Source organism: Boleophthalmus pectinirostris, unplaced genomic scaffold (assembly GCF_026225935.1).
Source record: "Boleophthalmus pectinirostris isolate CB_2022bp ecotype Guang Dong unplaced genomic scaffold, ASM2622593v1 HiC_scaffold_9, whole genome shotgun sequence".
In the NCBI taxonomy this organism is placed as follows: domain Eukaryota; kingdom Metazoa; phylum Chordata; class Actinopteri; order Gobiiformes; family Gobiidae; genus Boleophthalmus; species Boleophthalmus pectinirostris.
The window spans coordinates 2,791,534-2,809,395 of NW_026571541.1; the positions used below are offsets into that span (position 1 = coordinate 2,791,534).

A 17,862-nucleotide genomic window follows, 5' to 3' on the forward strand; every position below is an offset into this window, starting at 1 on the left:
TCTGATCTTTTACGCGGGCTGCTGTTCTTTTGACATTCACACTATGCACTCATATAGCCAACTGCACAGAGGCAAGAGAGAGTGTCTTTCTCTTGGGACAACGGCCTCATGCATTACCAAAGAACTAAACTTTTGGGTAATCGGCGGATGTGTTTGTGTAGTGACTATCTGTCAAATAAAAGTAACAAACAAAAGCGTGAGCAAACTTAGAACTAAACATAACTCAAATAATCACCTTTGGGCACCATAGGTATGTGGTTTACGCAGTACAAATCAATGTCCATGACTAGAGATGATTTTCCAAGATTTATTTTCCAATTTTTGGCAAGCAACAAGGAATACTGGTGACTGGTAAAAAACCATAAGCCCACCCAGGTGCACTCTGGTCTACGTGTACCACCCTCTTTTATCCCCTAGGTGACCCAAATTAAATCAAAAACAAAAAAGAGGTGCTAACGTAAATAATACCAACTTAGACTAAGAAATTAGCAAGAATAATATTAACATAGCAAAAATATATTATACAAATTAACAAAAGTAAATTAGTCAGTTAACTAAACAAACAAAAATAATAAACTACTTTTAGAATCAACAAAATAAGCAAATAGCTCCTACAGATTGTTTTTTGTGTGTGTGACTCTTCCTGTGGGCTGTTCTCCCGGGACACTGATCTTTATTTACCATGTATTTTGCCGTTACTATATTGTAGAGGCCAACAATATACCTACTAGTATTTTTTTTCTATTTCTTATTTCTATTAAATATAGTCCTATTCTATGAATTATCATATTTGTTATTGTGTTCTTATCCTTTTTTTACCTGTTCCGTGTCTGTTGCGTCATGGGGGCGCTGTAGATGTTTGGAATGTGTTCATGACACTGTGAGTGCAGAGGTAGATTGGATTTGAGAAGCGGGGCGGAGGACCAGGATTCAGGCGCTCAGTGCTGAAAGTGTTTCTGACGGTGGCTCTTGTTCTTGATGCACTTTATAAAGTAAAGCACATTAAAGAGCTCACGTCGGTTGGTCCATTACTTTTGAGTACGGGGCATTACAGTATTATGTGCGTACAGTTTGCCGCTGATGTGCAGAGTGTTCATGTTCACATTCTCTTCAGGAAGAACGGCGCCCTCTTGCGATCATGTGCTGAAGTGTCCTCGCTCGCTGCTCTCCGCACTGACGCTCATTTCTCCTCATCACCGCCGCGCCAGGCAGAAGAGCGGAGGAGGAGCACTACACTGCGGCTCTCATCCTCCGCCGCGTCCTGGTGCCGGACACTGGCCCTGAATACGCTGTGCTGGCCGGTGTCCACGCTGCCCCGAGGCTCCGAGCTGGCAGCTGCAGCAGTGTGTGCGCTGACCAGCGGGAAGGAGCGCTACAAGGAGCCGCTGGGATAAAGCCGACTCCACACCGTCTCACTTGAGGAGGAGGGGTCCGGAGCGCAGCGCGGGGACCTGAAGGTGAGCTTATGGAGGAGGGTACTCACTGTGTCCGCTCCAGCCTCCAGGGGAGGTGTTAATGCTCTGACCGTGCCCAGGCGCACTGCAGTGGTAGTTCCGTGTCTCACCTCACAAGCAAAGGTATGGCTTTAGCATTATCGGGTTATTATCTCCGTGTTTAGGCCTACCGTCCGTGCGCCCAGAGCGGCAGCGGCCTGTGGACAGGCTGTTGATGCTACAGAGCACCGGCTGACACTGTGCCCTTTAAAGAGGCACAGGACCGAAGAGACTGCGTGTCCTAAAACAGCATAGGCTACAGTCAGCATAAATACGCTCCACATCCCATTATATTTGTCAGTTATATTTAAACCAAAGCCCAGAGACCCAGCGACCCTTACACCCGGGAACCGGCTCCGTTCTGCAAGCGCTAGGCCCGGGCTCACGCAGAAGCCGACACCTTAAAGATAGACTGTAATAATTAAGTATGAGTATGATTGCAGTGAGAGCCAAGCCGTTCTACTACGGAAGATTTAAGGTCCCAAATGCACCTAGCATAACACAGGCTACTCCCTATTAGAAAGCCTATCCAACTCGTGCCAAATGTTTTGGCGTCAAAGCCCAGATGACATGTAGTCTATAGAGGGGGGACAGTGAATATATGGTACAGAGGAGGGATATATAGTACAGAGGAGGGGCAGTGGACATATGGAAGGATGCTGAGGATGCGGGAAACAGGATGGATGTAGTAAAAGAACATTTGAAGTTAGTTGTGAGAGCAGAGGGTGCAGACGACTCAGTGTTAACATGTTCCCAAAGTGCTGAAACCACAGAGCATGTAGGTTCTATATTTTAGAGTAACTGCAATTCTAAGGAGGGGGGTTGGTGCATGTTTTAATTGAACGGAAACATACATGTGTCAGACTCCAAACTGAGATACATTTTTACTTTTGAAGTGCCCAGCCTTTGACCATCACATTCATATTCATATTTTTAGAGTAAAAGCTGATTTACCAGGAGGCCTATTATATTGTGAGTGGGGCTGCAACTACTAAGCGGCTGCTTGAGGACAGCCTGGTGCAGTTTTTGATCAAAAAGATTGGCCAAGATTGACCATATTTGGGATATGCAGATCTGAAAAAATGGCTTATAATTAGTTATCAACAAATTCTTCTGTACAATCCAACCAAAATTAAGTACAAGATTATAGAGTTTGGTGTATGTTTGGTGTATTAGAGGCTGATCTTTATGTGACTGTTGGAGAAATATGCATATAACTCCAAAGGCTGTTTAAAGCATTTGGGGTAGTAAAATAATAAACCATCTTTAGGGGAAGATTGAGCATCACGTGAATGCAAATACTGAGTAAAGGGAAATAATGTTTGTAGTGTCTTGTGCTTGTGTGCAGACTGTGGAGATGGCGAATGCGTCTCCGGACCTGGACAACGCCGAGGCCCAGCGGCAGCTCCACAACAACAACCGGCCGCTCTCCTCAGCATTCTGGGAAACTGAGTGCACCAGCTCCAAGCTCTTCGAGTGCTCGCGGATCAAGGCTCTGGCAGGTGAGAGTCCGGACTGCAGTCATACAAGCCACATATGCTTAGCATGACGAATCTTAAAGTCCCAACATGCCAGAGGAACACCAGGGGATCATTTAACTCTCTGGGTGATTCTCTTTCAAAAAACAACCAATAAACAAAAAAAAATCCACATGTTGAGCCCTTAATATTAGTTAGGAGTTAGGTTCACAAACACGCTTTATTAACATGGGACTATACTCCAAGATGGTTTCTGGAAGACTAAAAGGGAGAGTGAGGGGAGAGGGGAGCAGGGGCGGGGTCTGGAGGACTAAAGGGAAGAGTGAAATGGGAGAAAGGGTGAACAGAGGGAACAGTAGAAAATGGAACAGTAAAGAAGATGCTACTTAAACACCATGTACACAGTATAATTGCAAAAAAAAAAACAAGCTGATTTGGAGTTTAGTCCCACTTTAGTATTGTCTACTACTACAATCTACCATCCTCATATTCTGATGGACATTTGAAAATAAGAAAAAGTCTCCTTTTCTTTTGTATTGATGGAGAAGATAACTTCAAATCCTACTGATACAGAGTTCAGTGTGACCTCTATGCATCACAACTACACATTACTCCTCTTATAGGCTCAGGTTTCGTCACTATATTAAGTATTAATTATATACTGATTATTAAGTTTCATACACACATGTTAATCCTGTTCAACTCTCTATGTAAGCAAGTAAAACCAGCAAGAACTCCTCTGTGTTTTTAAATGTCGTATATTACACAAAATGGATTCTTGTGAGCATTAAGTCATGTTATAATGTATAATGCCCCATCAAAAACGGACCTGGAGTTGTGTTTTGTTTCATAGACTCATGTTTGAGTAACTCTTTATTATTAGTCTGTCTACATCTTCAAAGCTTAAAATGCTCTTTTTCAACTTGTGATGTCATGAAGCTGTGGTTTTCAAGTTAACAGTTATCTTTTAGTTCTGTAGAGATTGGAAATTCCATAGCTGAAATCATCCAAATGATTCTAGTGAAGGTGTGGGGAGTTTATAAAACACAATGGAGCAATTTCTCTGTTATCACCTGATATCACAAGGTGGAAGGCAATATATTCAGTTTGAGAGAAGGATTCAGTCTTAATCTGCAGGGTTTGTGTGTTAAACATGTGTGAATGAAACAAAATACAGCTCCAGGTCTGTATGTAATGAGGAAACTACATTATAGCATAGATCAGAAAATACTATAATGTAGGCGCTTTGAAGTCCACACACCTTCATGTACCATTATACGACTTTATACATGTTTATCTTGCATTTGTTTCATTACCTGTGTTTTATTACTCACCACAGATCTGACCTATGACTTGGCCTGCAACTTGGGCCACCAAATGAGTAACATTTCCAGGCCAGGTCTCCATGTAGTCAAGCAGGTGGGAACCAATCACCAAACAGTTCCATAGTGTCCCGTTAAAAGAGTGTGTGGTGTGTGCTCAGATGAACGGGACGCTGTGCAGAAGAAAACCTTCACCAAATGGGTGAACTCTCACTTGAGCCGCGTGTCCTGCCGCATATCTGACCTGTACACCGACCTGCGCGACGGATATATGCTCACCAGGCTGCTGGAGGTGCTGAGCGGAGAGCTGTTGGTGAGTCTCCCTCTGATGTCCATCTTATGTCCATCCTATGTCCACACACTGGTCCACATACCACAGCCACACTCATGCCCACGCAACCGTCAATGAGCATGCCAGCATACATGTACAATCACACACACACGTTCACACACACAGACACAGACATACACCAGCTCATTTCTACACAATTTCATACACACCCTCATGTCTAGGGGTGTAGTGGGCGTGGTACGCACCCGTTCACTGTCCACTCACTTCCAACATGAGATATAAAAAAATAAAAAAATTATAAAATAGCTTCAACTTAAATGTCAAACCGGAGCTACTGGCATTGGTGAAAACAACCTGCATAGGCTCATGATATCTGCACTACTGTCCTATAGTGACCTGAGACATGAGGGACCAGGACTGAACCAGGACTAAACCAGGACTGAACCAGGACTGAACCAGGACTGAACCAGGACTGAACCAGGACTAAACCAGGACTGAACCAGGACTGAACCAGGACTGAACCAGGACTAAACCAGGACTGAACCAGGACTGAGTGTCAGGACGGGCCTGGAGGTGCGCCTGTGTAGGCCATCAGGTGACAGCAGATGAAAGGACTGATGCAGAGCTCCACACCCCACGAGGCTAAGAGCAGTCATCGCCCGCTTGCACTTTGCGGACACCCTGCTCCACAGACTCAAGATTAGTCCAGGTTTGTCCTGGTTTAGACCTGGTTTAGTCCTGGTTTGTCCTGGTTCAGTTCTTGTTCAGTTCTGGTTTTGTCCTGGTTTAGTCTTGTTTTAGTCTTGGTTTAGACTATTCATCACATCAATGACATCGAAATTTGCATACCCCCACTTAAAAAATCCCCACTATACCACTGCCCATGTCCACACACACACACACACACACACACTCACACATATGCAGGTTTCCTCCAGTAGCATGGAAACCCAACATGTGTGTTTGTCCACACCAGGTACACACACGTCCGTGGGTGCTGGTGAGACACACACACTGTTGTCCTAACCATGTGTGATGTTGTGTGTTGCTCAGCCCCGCCCAACGCGCGGCCGCATGAGAATCCACTGTCTGGAGAACGTGGACAAAGCTCTGCAGTTCCTCAAAGAGCAGCGCGTGCACCTGGAGAACGTGGGCTCTCACGACATCGTCGACGGAAACCACAGGCTCACGCTGGGCCTCATCTGGACCATCATCCTACGCTTCCAGGTCACACTCACATCTGCTTCAGTGCCAGCTCTCACAGTTCTTCTAATCAAACCATACAGGGTTATAAAATAGTCAACTAAATATGTCAAAGCTGAACAAAATAAAAAATAACTGTAAACAAAATATATAAAAACTGTTAAAAAGCCCATGTTAATTTATTTTCTGATCTATGTTCTAACATTGTTTCCTCATCACAAACAGCCCTGTGATATCATGTGGTAATACAGGAAGTGCTCCACTGTGTTTTTAAGCTCCATACACCTTTACTAGAATCATTTGGATAATTTCAGCCCGAACTAATGGTAAAAGGAGCTGTTTATTTGGAAACTTCATCACTAGGTGGGAGAGAGCATTTTGAGTTTTAGAGGTGTTGACAGACTAATAATCAAATGTGTGAATGAAACAAAACACAACTCCATATATGTCTCTGATGCGTAATAAAGGACGCTTAATTAAGGTGCTATAAGGATAAAAGGTCATGCAACAATATTATTGTAAAGCCAAAAATGCTTTCTTGGATTTGCAGAACTTCCGTTAATTTCTCAGGGAGGACAGTTCAGTGAGACATGAAATAAGAGTTTACATTTGTGAATGAAAAAAGTTGCCATAATAATAATTCGTTCTAAAGTCTTTTTGGTTTGTCCTCCAGTACAAGTCCAAATGTGACATCATCTTAGTTAAAAGAGTGAACAGTGAAGTGAACCTTCTGTAAAGTGTATCAGTAAGTAGCACCTTTGGGAGACGCCCCATCTCAAACCCACAGAGTTTGTTTGTTTGTATGTGCATGTGAAGATTTAGTTTATGATTAGAAGTCCTTTTCTGACTCTCTGTCAAAATGTGACTTTTGAACAATTTGCAGTTCTAAGTCAGACCATGTTCATCATCTGTTTGATGTTCACAATGAATAGTTTAATCCACTGTCCACTCAGTGGGCAGTGCACTGGGCAGTATACTGGGCATTATAGTGGCCAGTGTAGCGAGCAATGCAGTGGGCAATATAGTGGGCAGTACAGTGGGCAGTACAATGGACAGTGGGCAGTACAGTGGGCAGTACAATGGACAGTGGGCAGTACAGTGGACAATGGGCAGTGCAGTGGAAATTGGGCAGTACAGGGGGCAGTGGGCAGCACATATAGGGGGCAGCAGGTAGTGCAGTGGACAACAGGCAGTACAGGGGGCAGTGGGTAGTGCAGTGGGCAGTGGGTAGTGCGTAGGGTGGAGGCAGAACTGTGTTTGTGCTACAGTTGGAGTGAGCGCAGCTGCTCTGTCAGCAGAAGAATCCAGGACTGCAGCAAAACATGGAAATGGAGAGAGGGCGGGGCCTCAGAGAGCAGGACATGTGATCAGTTATTACAGTGTGCAGCTCATTATTTCAGAGGCAGCATTAAAGTGCTAAGATTGTGCAGATTTGTTATGCAAATGGTGTAATATACTATTGATACTTTATATTACACTGGAGGTGTTCTGCCTGTATGGTGATGTGTTCAGCAGTAAACACTGTCAAAAAAGGTTTAAGATAGTCTGAAAGCTCAAGAAAAAAAACAAAACAGGAGCCTGTGATCAATATGTGGGTTCATGTTCCTGTTTAAGTGATTTTCTACAAAAATGTGAGAATGACTGAAACTGTAACTGAAAAACAGTTGGCTAAAGATGGCTATCTAGTGACTGTGATTTTATGTGTGAGAGACTTGTTTAACAGCACAAAGCAACTCACCTGTTGTGCAGCTAAGTCAGCTCTTTCGTGTCAGATTGTGTTAAAACAAAGCTCAGATTAAAGTCTAACAGAGCTTCTGACACAGTAGTGCCTTCAGTTAGTACCACACCCCCAGGAAATGTAGATGCCATCAGCCACAAAGTACTAAAAGTAATATCACAGTTTCCATTTTATCACTTTTCATAAACTGGTATCTTTATATTGCCTTGTAGAGACAACTAAAGTCATCTGCTTCACACTTCATAGAAGTTGGTCAAATCTACCTGTCACTCACTCATTGGCAGGAGTGATGAACAGGAGGTGTGGGTTGGAAAAAAGTGACTGTGTTTGAGAAAGTTAGTGAATCAAGATATAGTGTAAGAATAGCATAACGTCACAGGAATGAGATCACAATTCAGTTTTTATCACCATGTCACCCAGCCCTAGGTCCCAGTCTGATCCTGGTCTAGTTCTGGTTTGGTCCTGGTCTAATGTGAGTCCAATGTCTCTCAGATCCAGGTGATCCGCATCGCCACAGAGGACAACAGAGAGACACGCTCGGCCAAAGACGCCCTGCTACTGTGGTGCCAAATGAAGACAGCCGGGTCAGTCCACATGTCACCACACATGTCTTGATAAAGCTCAAAATCATACTAAAACTGTTCAGGAAAGTACAAATTATCCTTTTAATGTGACTTTTAGTGTCGCTGCTCAAATTAGTGTCTAGCTTCAATCATTTTTTGTTCTAGTATAGATTTGTATCTGATTTTGACAACTTTAGTCTGATGCACTGTGGGCTCTTATACTCCAGGTATCCCGAGGTCAACATCCAGAACTTCACCACATGTTGGAGAGATGGACTGGCATTCAACGCCCTCATCCACAGACACAGGTGCATCTTTGCTCTACTGTTTACTGTCCCTGTCCACTGTCCCTGTCCACTGTCCATGTCCACTGACCTTGTTCATGTGATAACATTTCATTTATTGAAGAAAAAGGCTTGCAGTTGGCTCAGACAGATTCCCAACAGAACAAAAAGTCAGTCTCACAAAGTTCACATGTCCAGCACTTAGCACTGGAAAACCAGCTTGTGCCCATGTAGACAGGCAGGTCACATGACTCTGCATGTAGCTTGATACTTTGGTCCCATTAGCGAGGCCCAAACATGATGTGTTGTGTGTGCAGACCGGATCTGATGGACTTCCACAAACTGACCCGCTCCAACGCCACCCACAACTTGCAGCAGGCCTTCACCATCGCAGAGCAGCACCTGGGACTCACCAAGCTCCTGGATCCTGAAGGTATGACCAGAAGCACTCATCCTGTACTGTCCACTGTCCACCGCTGTCCACTCTTAGTTGGCCAGTGTCCACTCCACTGTCCGTCACTGTCCACTCTGCACCATCTCTGACCAAGCTCCTGGAACCTGAAGAAAAGACCAGAAGCTCTCACTCTTTACTGTCCACTGTCCATCCTTTACTGTCCATTCATCACCATCGCTGAGGAGTCCCTGGACTTCACCTAGCTCCAGGAGAGAACCAGAACCTCTCAGGCATTTCCTCTGTCAGTACAGATGCAGCATACTATTCCAGGAGTCTTATTATCTCCTTAAACTTTCTTGGTTCTGGGTCCTGGGTCTACAGCATGAAGGTGGGTACCAAAATATGTGTGTGCTAAATTAAACTGCTCTCTTTGTCCTGATCAACTCATCAAGGCTAGTAACAAATGTTATACATGGAGGGTATTTCTTTTTTACAATTTTAGGCAGACTATTCTTTCATTGAAGGGAGTATTGTACCTCTGATTATGTAGGCCAAGATAAAACGGACCAGTGTGGGGCAGGCTAAGGTATACTTCACTACCTTCATCCTGTTCCTGTGTGCATTTGACCCATTCTTCAAATCCCTTGGTGATCGAACAGGACCAGTGGAATTCTGAGATCTTGAGCTGGGTTCATGGACAGCAGTAAACAGCTGGATGATGTTGTACATGTTACATCATGTGTGTGTTTTTTGGGCAGATGTGAACACGGAGAACCCTGATGAGAAGTCCATCATCACATACGTGGTCTCCTACTATCACTATTTCTCCAAGATGAAGGCTCTGATTGTGGAGGGCAAGCGCGTTGGCAAGGTACAGCACTCACTGTGTAGTAAAAGTATTCCTCTGCAAGAATGCAAATCCAATCTCTGTTCTCATCAGGAACATCAGAAGCATGTACAAAGTGACATACATATAGATGTGGACAAAATAGTTGGTACCCCTCTGGTAATGAAAGAAAAATCAACAATTTTCACTGAAATAACTTGTAACTAAGAAAAGCAATAATAAAAAAAAATGTACTGAAAAATAGCCAATGAAAATCAGACACTGCTTTTGATTTGTTGTTCAACAGAATAAAAACAAAAAAACTAATGAAACTGGCCTGGACAAAAATGACGGTGCCTCTAGAAAAGATTGTAAGTAACTGAACAATAGGGACATGTTAAACTTCGGTGTGTCTCTAATCTGCATCACAGGTTCTTCAAACTTGTCCTCAGTCAGTCGGTCTGTTTAAAGGGGGACATGTGTATTGTGCTGTTTGGAGACATGATGGACACAACACTAACATCATATTTGTTTGTTTGTTTCATTTTGGATGTTTTTATTGCTTATTTTATACATTTTACAGAAGCATGCTTGCTTAAAGAGAGCAGGCTTGCATCTCCACAAACCTGACTGTTATTTAGCCTGGTGTAGGACCTTCTTCTTGTTTCCATGGAAATGGCTCTTCTCTTTGGCCATAATATTACACAGTATGGCATAGAATGTTCCAGTGTACATGACCAGTCAAAGGTTCAGACACATTTTTTCATTTATGTTCCTTCTTTGTTTCCATGATTATTTACATTGTAGATTCTCACTCTCACAGAACTATGAATGGACACATGAAGAATATAATAAACAACTTCTCAAACTCAAAACTGGTTTTAGATTTAAGATTTAAAAAAAATAGCCACTCTTTGCTTTTAACTCTGGTTTTTACTTTGGGCATTTCTTGACCCTGAGGAGGCACAACCATGAAGTGAACACCATTTCATGTGAATTATTTAACTTTTTTCCTTTACTACATAATTTCATATATTTTTCTTCATGTATTTGGTATCTTCTGTGTGTGTATAAAATGTAGAAAGTGCTGAAGTTAAAGAAAAAATACAATTGAAAAGAAGGTGTGTCCAAATGTTTGACTGGTAGTGTATGTTTTTAACCTTCTCTTTCCATGCAGTCATGCAAGTTACATGCCACCTTCAGAAAAACACAGTGTTGTTTTAAGTATTCTAATAATTTCTCTCACAAATTTTGTCTCTTCTCCATTGTCTGCTCTCTTCTGCCTGTGTGCAGGTGCTTGACAAATGCATCGAGGCAGAGAACGTCATCCAGCGGTATGAGGCGCTGGCATCCGAGCTGCTGGACTGGATCGAGAAGACCATTTCCATCATCAGTAACCAGAAGTTTGCCAACTCTCTGAGCGGTGTTCAGCATCAACTGCAGGCCTTCACCAGTTACTGCACCGTGGAGAAGCCAAGCAAGTAGGTCCTTCTCTGACCACCAAAAAACATGGAAAACAGGATCTACCAACCATTCATACTGACTATTGCACACCACACCCACAGCAATGCCCATCACACCAACCCACTACTGCACACCACACCCACAGCACCCGTCCAGCCACTACACAAAACCAACCATTGTACCCACTGCACCTATAGAGCCTATATGTATAACATAGATATATGATTCTTTTATATTTTACACTAATAACAGAAACAGAACCATTGACTTAATGTTCAAAATTGCATTAATGGATTTGTTTTTATTGTTAGAAAATGTCTACATGACATATCTGAACCCAATGTGTATGATCTACCTATGCACAGTGGAGGAGCTACAGGGTTTTTGAGCAAAAAAGCCTCAAATGCAGGACAGAATTACGTTATTGATAGACGGACATTAGCATACACACACGTCCCCTTTTCAAAATAAAGCCATAGTATTTGTGGGTTTTTTTTTTGTTTTTGTTTTGTTTTTTGCCAAAAATAAACTTAAATATATATATATTTTTCTTTCATTATGGATGTTTTTATTGCACTGAAAAACTTGCTTACTGTGAGCATCTCTACAAACTTACTTGACCTGGAGGAAGACTTCCTCCTGTTTGTTTATGTATGGTATAAAACATCATATCAATCTCTGTGGAGAATGTTGCAGTATGGTTTTAACTTTTCATTTCCATGAAATATACCTCCGGAAATTGACACTCTATCACTTTAACATACTACATACACATACACAACATGTGTCATTCAGACTACTATGATGGCACATAATGACCAGATGATCTCTGTAATGCTTGCCTTTGTACAGGTTCTCTGTCAAAGGTTCTAGATTAAATGTGCTTTGCGTAGGTTCTAGTTTAAAAATCCCTGTGTGTAGGTTCTAGATTAAATTTTCTTATGCGTAGGTTCTAGATTAAATGTGCTTTGTGGAGGTTCTATCTTACACATGCTTGTGCATAGGTTCTAGATTAAACATGCTTGTGCTTAGATTCTAGTTTAAACGTGCTTGTGTAGGTTCTAGTTTAAACATGCTTATGCGTAGGTTCTAGATTAAACATGCTATGCATAAATTTAAGATTAAATGTGCTTGTGCATATAGGTTCTAGGTTAAACGACCCTGTGCGAAGGTTCTAGTTTAAACGTGCTTGTGCGTAGTTTCTGAATTAAATGTGCTTGTGTGTAGGTTCTAGATTAAATCTTCTTTGCGTAGGTTCTAGATTAAACGTCCCTGTGTGTAGGTTCTAGTTTAAACATGCTTGTGCGTAGGTTCTAGTTTAAACGTGCTTGTGCGTAGGTTCTAGATTAAATGTTTTTATGCATATGTTCGAGATTAAATGTGCTTGTGTGTAGGTTCTAGATTAAAAATCCCTGTGTGTAGGTTCTAGATTAAATGTGCTTGGCGTAAATTCTATTTTACACATGCTTGTGCGTAGGTTCTAGGTTAAACATGCTTGTGTGAAGGTTCTAGTTTAAACATCCTTGTGTGTAGGTTCTAGTTTAAACATGCTTGTGTGTAGGTTCTAGGTTAAATATGCTTGTGCGTAGGCTCTAGTTTAAACATCCTTGTGTGTAGGTTCTAGTTTAAACATGCTTGTGTGTAGGTTCTAGGTTAAATATGCTTGTGCGTAGGCTCTAGTTTAAACATCCTTGTGTGTAGGTTCTAGTTTAAACATGCTTGTGTGTAGGTTCTAGGTTAAATATGCTTGTGTGTAGGTTCTAGGTTAAACATGCTTGTGTGTAGGTTCTAGATTAAACATGCTTGTGTGTAGGTTCTAGATTAAACATGCTTGTGTGTAGGTTCTAGTTTAAACATGCTTGTGTGTAGGTTCTAGATTAAACATGCTTGTGTGTAGGTTCTAGATTAAACATGCTTGTGTGTAGGTTCGAGACTAAACATTCTTATATGTAGGTTCTAAATTAATTCATTGACGCCGGATGCTGCGCAGCGCAGCGCTGAGTCCCCTGTCCGGATTGTCTGGCGATCAGCGTAACTGGTAAAGGCGGGGCCACACCTGGAAGCATGAGGGGCGTGTCCTCTCGCTTCCATTCACTCCCATAGAGAGACGCAAAACTGCCGGAGCGGTATTGTCGCGTTAAACCTTCTTTATCGTGACGTATTATTTCTCCATTGAAAAATAATCCAAATGTATCCCGAACATGTTCCCATCAAGACCTGGTTTGAAGTAACAAACGTTGCGCTTTACTGCAGCGCATGAACGCGCTCAACCACTTGATCTGTTCGCTGTTCCAGACGCTCCTATTACAGGTGCCATATCGCTATGTCGTTTAACAAATAAACATGGTCAAACACAAAAATGCTGACAGTGACAATGACAGTGAAGACACGGACAACATTTGTGTTTGACCATGTAGGTTCTAGGTTAAACGACCCTGTGCTTGTGTGTAGGTTCTAGTTTAAACGTGCTTGTGTAGGTTCTAGTTTAAACATGCTTGTTCGTAAATTCTAGATTAAACATGCTATGCATAATTTTCAGATTAAATGTGCTTGTGTGTATAGGTTCTATGTAGCACCTATGCTAGTAGGGAAATAAGCTACTGGTCCAGTTATAGGTTTGTAGGAGTGGTGAGTGGCATGTAAAAGTCGCAGTCAGAATAATTTTGAATGGAAAGCCGGCAAATTTTAATAACAGTTGACAGACATACAATTAACAAGTACTGCAGGTGCTTAATTTATATAAGGTACCTTTAAAGACTCTGTATTGTTTCACCCTTAACGTTTCAGACTAAGTTCAACAATAGATTTTAGTTTCAGTTCTATTTGTGTTAATTTTTCCTTCCTTTAATATGACCGGTCATTTAATTTAGAGGGCTTTTGGTTGAGAATCTAATTTTACTGGCTTAATTTTAGGTTTAATCTCTAATTTAGGATCAATTTATCCACTCTGTGCACTTTTCAAATCAATTTTGAAACTTTTAAAATTATACCTTGTGTCCTTTTAAAGTTTACAAAATTGCCATAGATTCAAACAAAACGATACAGTATGCGTAGCAAAAACAGAACAGTTCTTTTAAATGTCCTTTAACTTAGAAAACGAAGCTCCGCTATCAGATCATTATCCCAACAGCCTCTTATGAACTGTTTTAGCAGCTGCTTGTCAAGTTCACCTGAAGGGATGTCACCCCTTATGAAAGTTGTGTTCAGCATGACCTGTAGATATGATGAAGGCTCTTCACCATGATTTTGCATGGTGTTCAAGTATTTTGCGAAAAGGTCATCACCATCTTCGACTGTACCAAAGGCAGATTCAAGGATTTTCAGGTATGTAGAAGGAGGTGAATCTGTAGGTAAGTGCTTTAGAAAGTCAACAGCAGGCGAAGAGAGACTTTCTAAGAGTCTTCTGGATTTGGATGCATCAAGTTGTTTAGGGTCTTTGAGAAGAAGTTCAACACTTGATCGCCAACTTTCATAGTCTACTTCATTGTTTGGGCAAGGACAACGGCCAGAAAACAGTCTTAATCTGAAAGGAGTGTTCATCTGTGTGTTAAAATCTTCAGATCTTAGCACATGCTCCACTATCACTTTTTGGAGCTCTGGTGGATTGACATCTGAAGGTGTTAGAGTGGATGTCTTTGTATTGATCAGCACAGGTGGAGGACTGTTAACAGCAGCATGGATCTGTTGGTGGATCGGTTCAACAGTTGGTGGGTTATCTCGCATTGGACTGAGAGGCACATTGGAATGAGGGACTTGGGGTGAGTCACCATGGTCGTTTGTGTTGTCATAGTCATCAGCATCAACAGCTTGACTAATGGAGGAAAGGTCGTCTCTCAGTACATCTGCAAAGTCTCTGCCTGTCAGTTTTGCTATGTCTCTCAGTTCAGTCAGATAAGTCTGAGTAGCGGTCTTGCTAACTACAGGGGTGTAAACTGAACTCAATGCTTCAACAAGGTAAAGAATGCTAGGTTTGTCTTTGGGTGAGAATCTGTGAGGTAGCAAGTTAGACAGGGCCTGTACTGATGCACCTGATGCATACTCAATAATGGACTGCTTGCCCTTCTCTGGGTGGGAAGAATCTACAAGTACTATGGCCTGGATGGACCCATACTGTTTAAGGAAATCAATGAGCTCCTCATCTACCTCAGTGCCAGTTAAACCAGTCTTAAACATCTTAACGTTGCTCTGTTGCACGGCTTCCATATCTGTTCTATTTCAGGTAAATCTGGGCTCACTAACATACACGAACCACTCCTGGCTGGCTCGCCAAGAATTTGTAGCACCTATGCTAGTAGGGAAATAAGCTACTGGACCAGTTATAGGTTCGTAGGAGTGGTGAGTGGCATGTAAAAGTCGCAGTCAGAATAATTTTGAATGGAAAGCCGGCAAACTTTAATAACAGTTGACAGACATCCAATTAACAAGTACTGCAGGTGCTTAATTTATATAAGGTACCTTTAAAAACTCTGTATTGTTTCACCCTTAACGTTTCAGGCTAAGTTCAACAATAGATTTTAGTTTCAGTTCTATTTGTGTCTTAATTTTTCCTTCCTTTAATATGACCGGTCATTTAATTTAGAGGGCTTTTGGTTGAGAATCTAATTTTACTGGCTTAATTGTTGTGTACCACTGGAGTGGACCCCAAAAACAGACTCAGAACGAGGGCAAAAATGCAAAAAGGAAACAAAGGTTTATTGACGAGGCAGGATAGGCAGTAGAGGAGCGAGGAGCCAGGAACTGGAATGCCGGAGTCTTCCACAGCGGGAACTAGGAAATACAAAAATGCAGGTAAGTAACAGGAAGCGACGTAGAACAAAAACTGAGCTGACTGGTAGATCACCATCAGGTAGACGAAAACAATCTGGCAGAGTCTGGCTGGAGAGCTGGGCCTTTGTAGCAGGCTTGATTGCAGATGGAGAGCAGGTGCTCCCAGCAGACTCCGCCCACATCCACACAAGGAAGACTCAGGTCACAGGCAGGGGCGTGACAGTACCCCCCCTCCTAGGGGACGTCTCCGGACGTCCTACCAGGCTTGTCAGGGAAGGTCCTGTAGAAATCCCGGAGCAGAGAGGCATCAAGGATTTAATGCCGAGGGACCCAAGATCGCTCCTCAGGACCATACCCTTCCCAGTTCACAAGGTACTGGTGACCCCTCCCACGGCGCCGGACATCCAGGATACGGCGCACAGTGAAAGCAGGGTGATTGTCAACGATCCGGGCGGGAGGAGGGGGATCGGCAGGAGGGCTGAGGGGACTAGAAACCACAGGTTTTAATAGGGATACGTGAAAAGAGGGATGAATGTTCATCGATCTTGGCAATTTGAGACGCACAACAGATGGATTAATGATTCTTTCTATAGTGAAAGGTCCAACAAACTTGGGAGCCAATTTACGAGACTCCACCTGAAGAGGCAAGTCTCGAGACGAAAGCCAAACCTTTTGCCCTGGTTGGTAGGTGGGACATGGTACACGGTGGCGATTGGCACACTCCTGGTTGCGGACACTAGTGCGTTTGAGTGCTGCCCTGGCTGCCTTCCAAACAGTACGGCAGCGTCTCAGATGGGCCTGGACAGAAGGGACTGCAACTTCTGTCTCCTGAACAGGGAATAATGGAGGTTGAAAACCCAGTGACACCATAAAAGGAGACATACCAGTAGCAGAAGACACCAAGGAATTGTGGGCGTACTCGACCCAAGGCAAAAAAGAACTCCAAGTGGTGGGGTTACGGGCCGTGACACAGCGCAGTGCAGACTCCAAGTCCTGGTTAGCTCTTTCAGTTTGTCCATTGGATTGAGGATGATAACCAGAAGATAGGCTGACTGAAGTCCCCAGAGACAGACAAAAGCCTTCCAAACCTGAGAGGAGAACTGTGGGCCTCTGTCTGATACAATGTCCGTGGGAATACCATGAAGACGAAACACATGCAGTATCAAGAGTTTAGCCGTTTCAGAGGAGGAAGGTAATTTGGGGAGAGGAACAAAATGCACGGCTTTAGAAAAACGATCCACTATGGTTAGGATAGTGGTGTTACCTTCAGATGTGGGGAGACCCGTAACAAAGTCCACTGCTATATGTGACCAAGGCCGGCTGGGGATTGGCAGAGGATGGAGAAGACCAGAAGGGGGCAGGTGACTGGATTTGCTGCGAGCGCACACAGGACAAGCAGAAACAAAGGCTCTGGTGTCCCGAGACATGGAGGGCCACCAAAATCTTTGCCTGAGGAAAGCTAAAGTGCGATTAAAACCAGGATGACATGTGAACTTTGAGGCATGCCCCCACTGGAGGACTTGGGAGCGCACAGAGTCAGGCACATACAAACAATTGGGTGGACCAGTACCTGGGTCAGGTTGTTTGTTGGGCCTCCCGGACAACCTTCTCAATCTCCCAGCTAACGGCTCCAAGGAGGAAACTCGAAGTTGAGGGCTTGATTATGGAGTCTGGCTTGTCAATGATGCAAGATGGTGGTAAGATAGGAGCAGGTTGGGTTTCAGCCGCCTCAGAAGTGGACTGACGAGACAGGGCATCAGGCTTAGCATTCCGGGAACCAGGACGGTAAGTTAAAACAAAATTAAATCTTCCCAGGAACAGAGCCCATCGAGCCTGATGGGAGTTTAATCTTTAGCTGAATGAAGGTAAGAAAGATTCTTGTGGTCAGTCCACACAATAAAGGGGTGCTCAGCTCCTTCGAGCCAGTGGCGCCATTCTTGCAGGGCCAACACAACCGCCAGAAGCTCTCTGTTGCCAATGTCATAGTTGGCTTCTGCTGGTGTTAGTCTCCGAGAGAAGTAAGCACAAGGGTGAATCT

The 17,862-nt window shown here is 43.2% G+C and overlaps 1 protein-coding gene across 1 annotated transcript in view; it reads left to right on the plus strand.

The window, feature by feature from the left end:
* The first annotated feature begins 1,231 nt into the window (after window positions 1-1,231).
* LOC110172721 (spectrin beta chain, non-erythrocytic 4) overlaps window positions 1,232-17,862 on the plus strand; it is a 65,459-nt gene continuing 48,828 nt past the window's right edge. Inside the window, exons 1-9 of the mRNA XM_055166889.1 lie at window positions 1,232-1,457; window positions 2,842-2,995; window positions 4,455-4,606; window positions 5,639-5,812; window positions 8,019-8,110; window positions 8,317-8,397; window positions 8,691-8,806; window positions 9,526-9,638; window positions 10,887-11,074. Coding sequence (XP_055022864.1) covers window positions 2,851-2,995; window positions 4,455-4,606; window positions 5,639-5,812; window positions 8,019-8,110; window positions 8,317-8,397; window positions 8,691-8,806; window positions 9,526-9,638; window positions 10,887-11,074 — 1,061 coding nt within the window. The 5' untranslated portion in view covers window positions 1,232-1,457; window positions 2,842-2,850. The remainder of the gene's footprint in view (window positions 1,458-2,841; window positions 2,996-4,454; window positions 4,607-5,638; window positions 5,813-8,018; window positions 8,111-8,316; window positions 8,398-8,690; window positions 8,807-9,525; window positions 9,639-10,886; window positions 11,075-17,862) is intronic.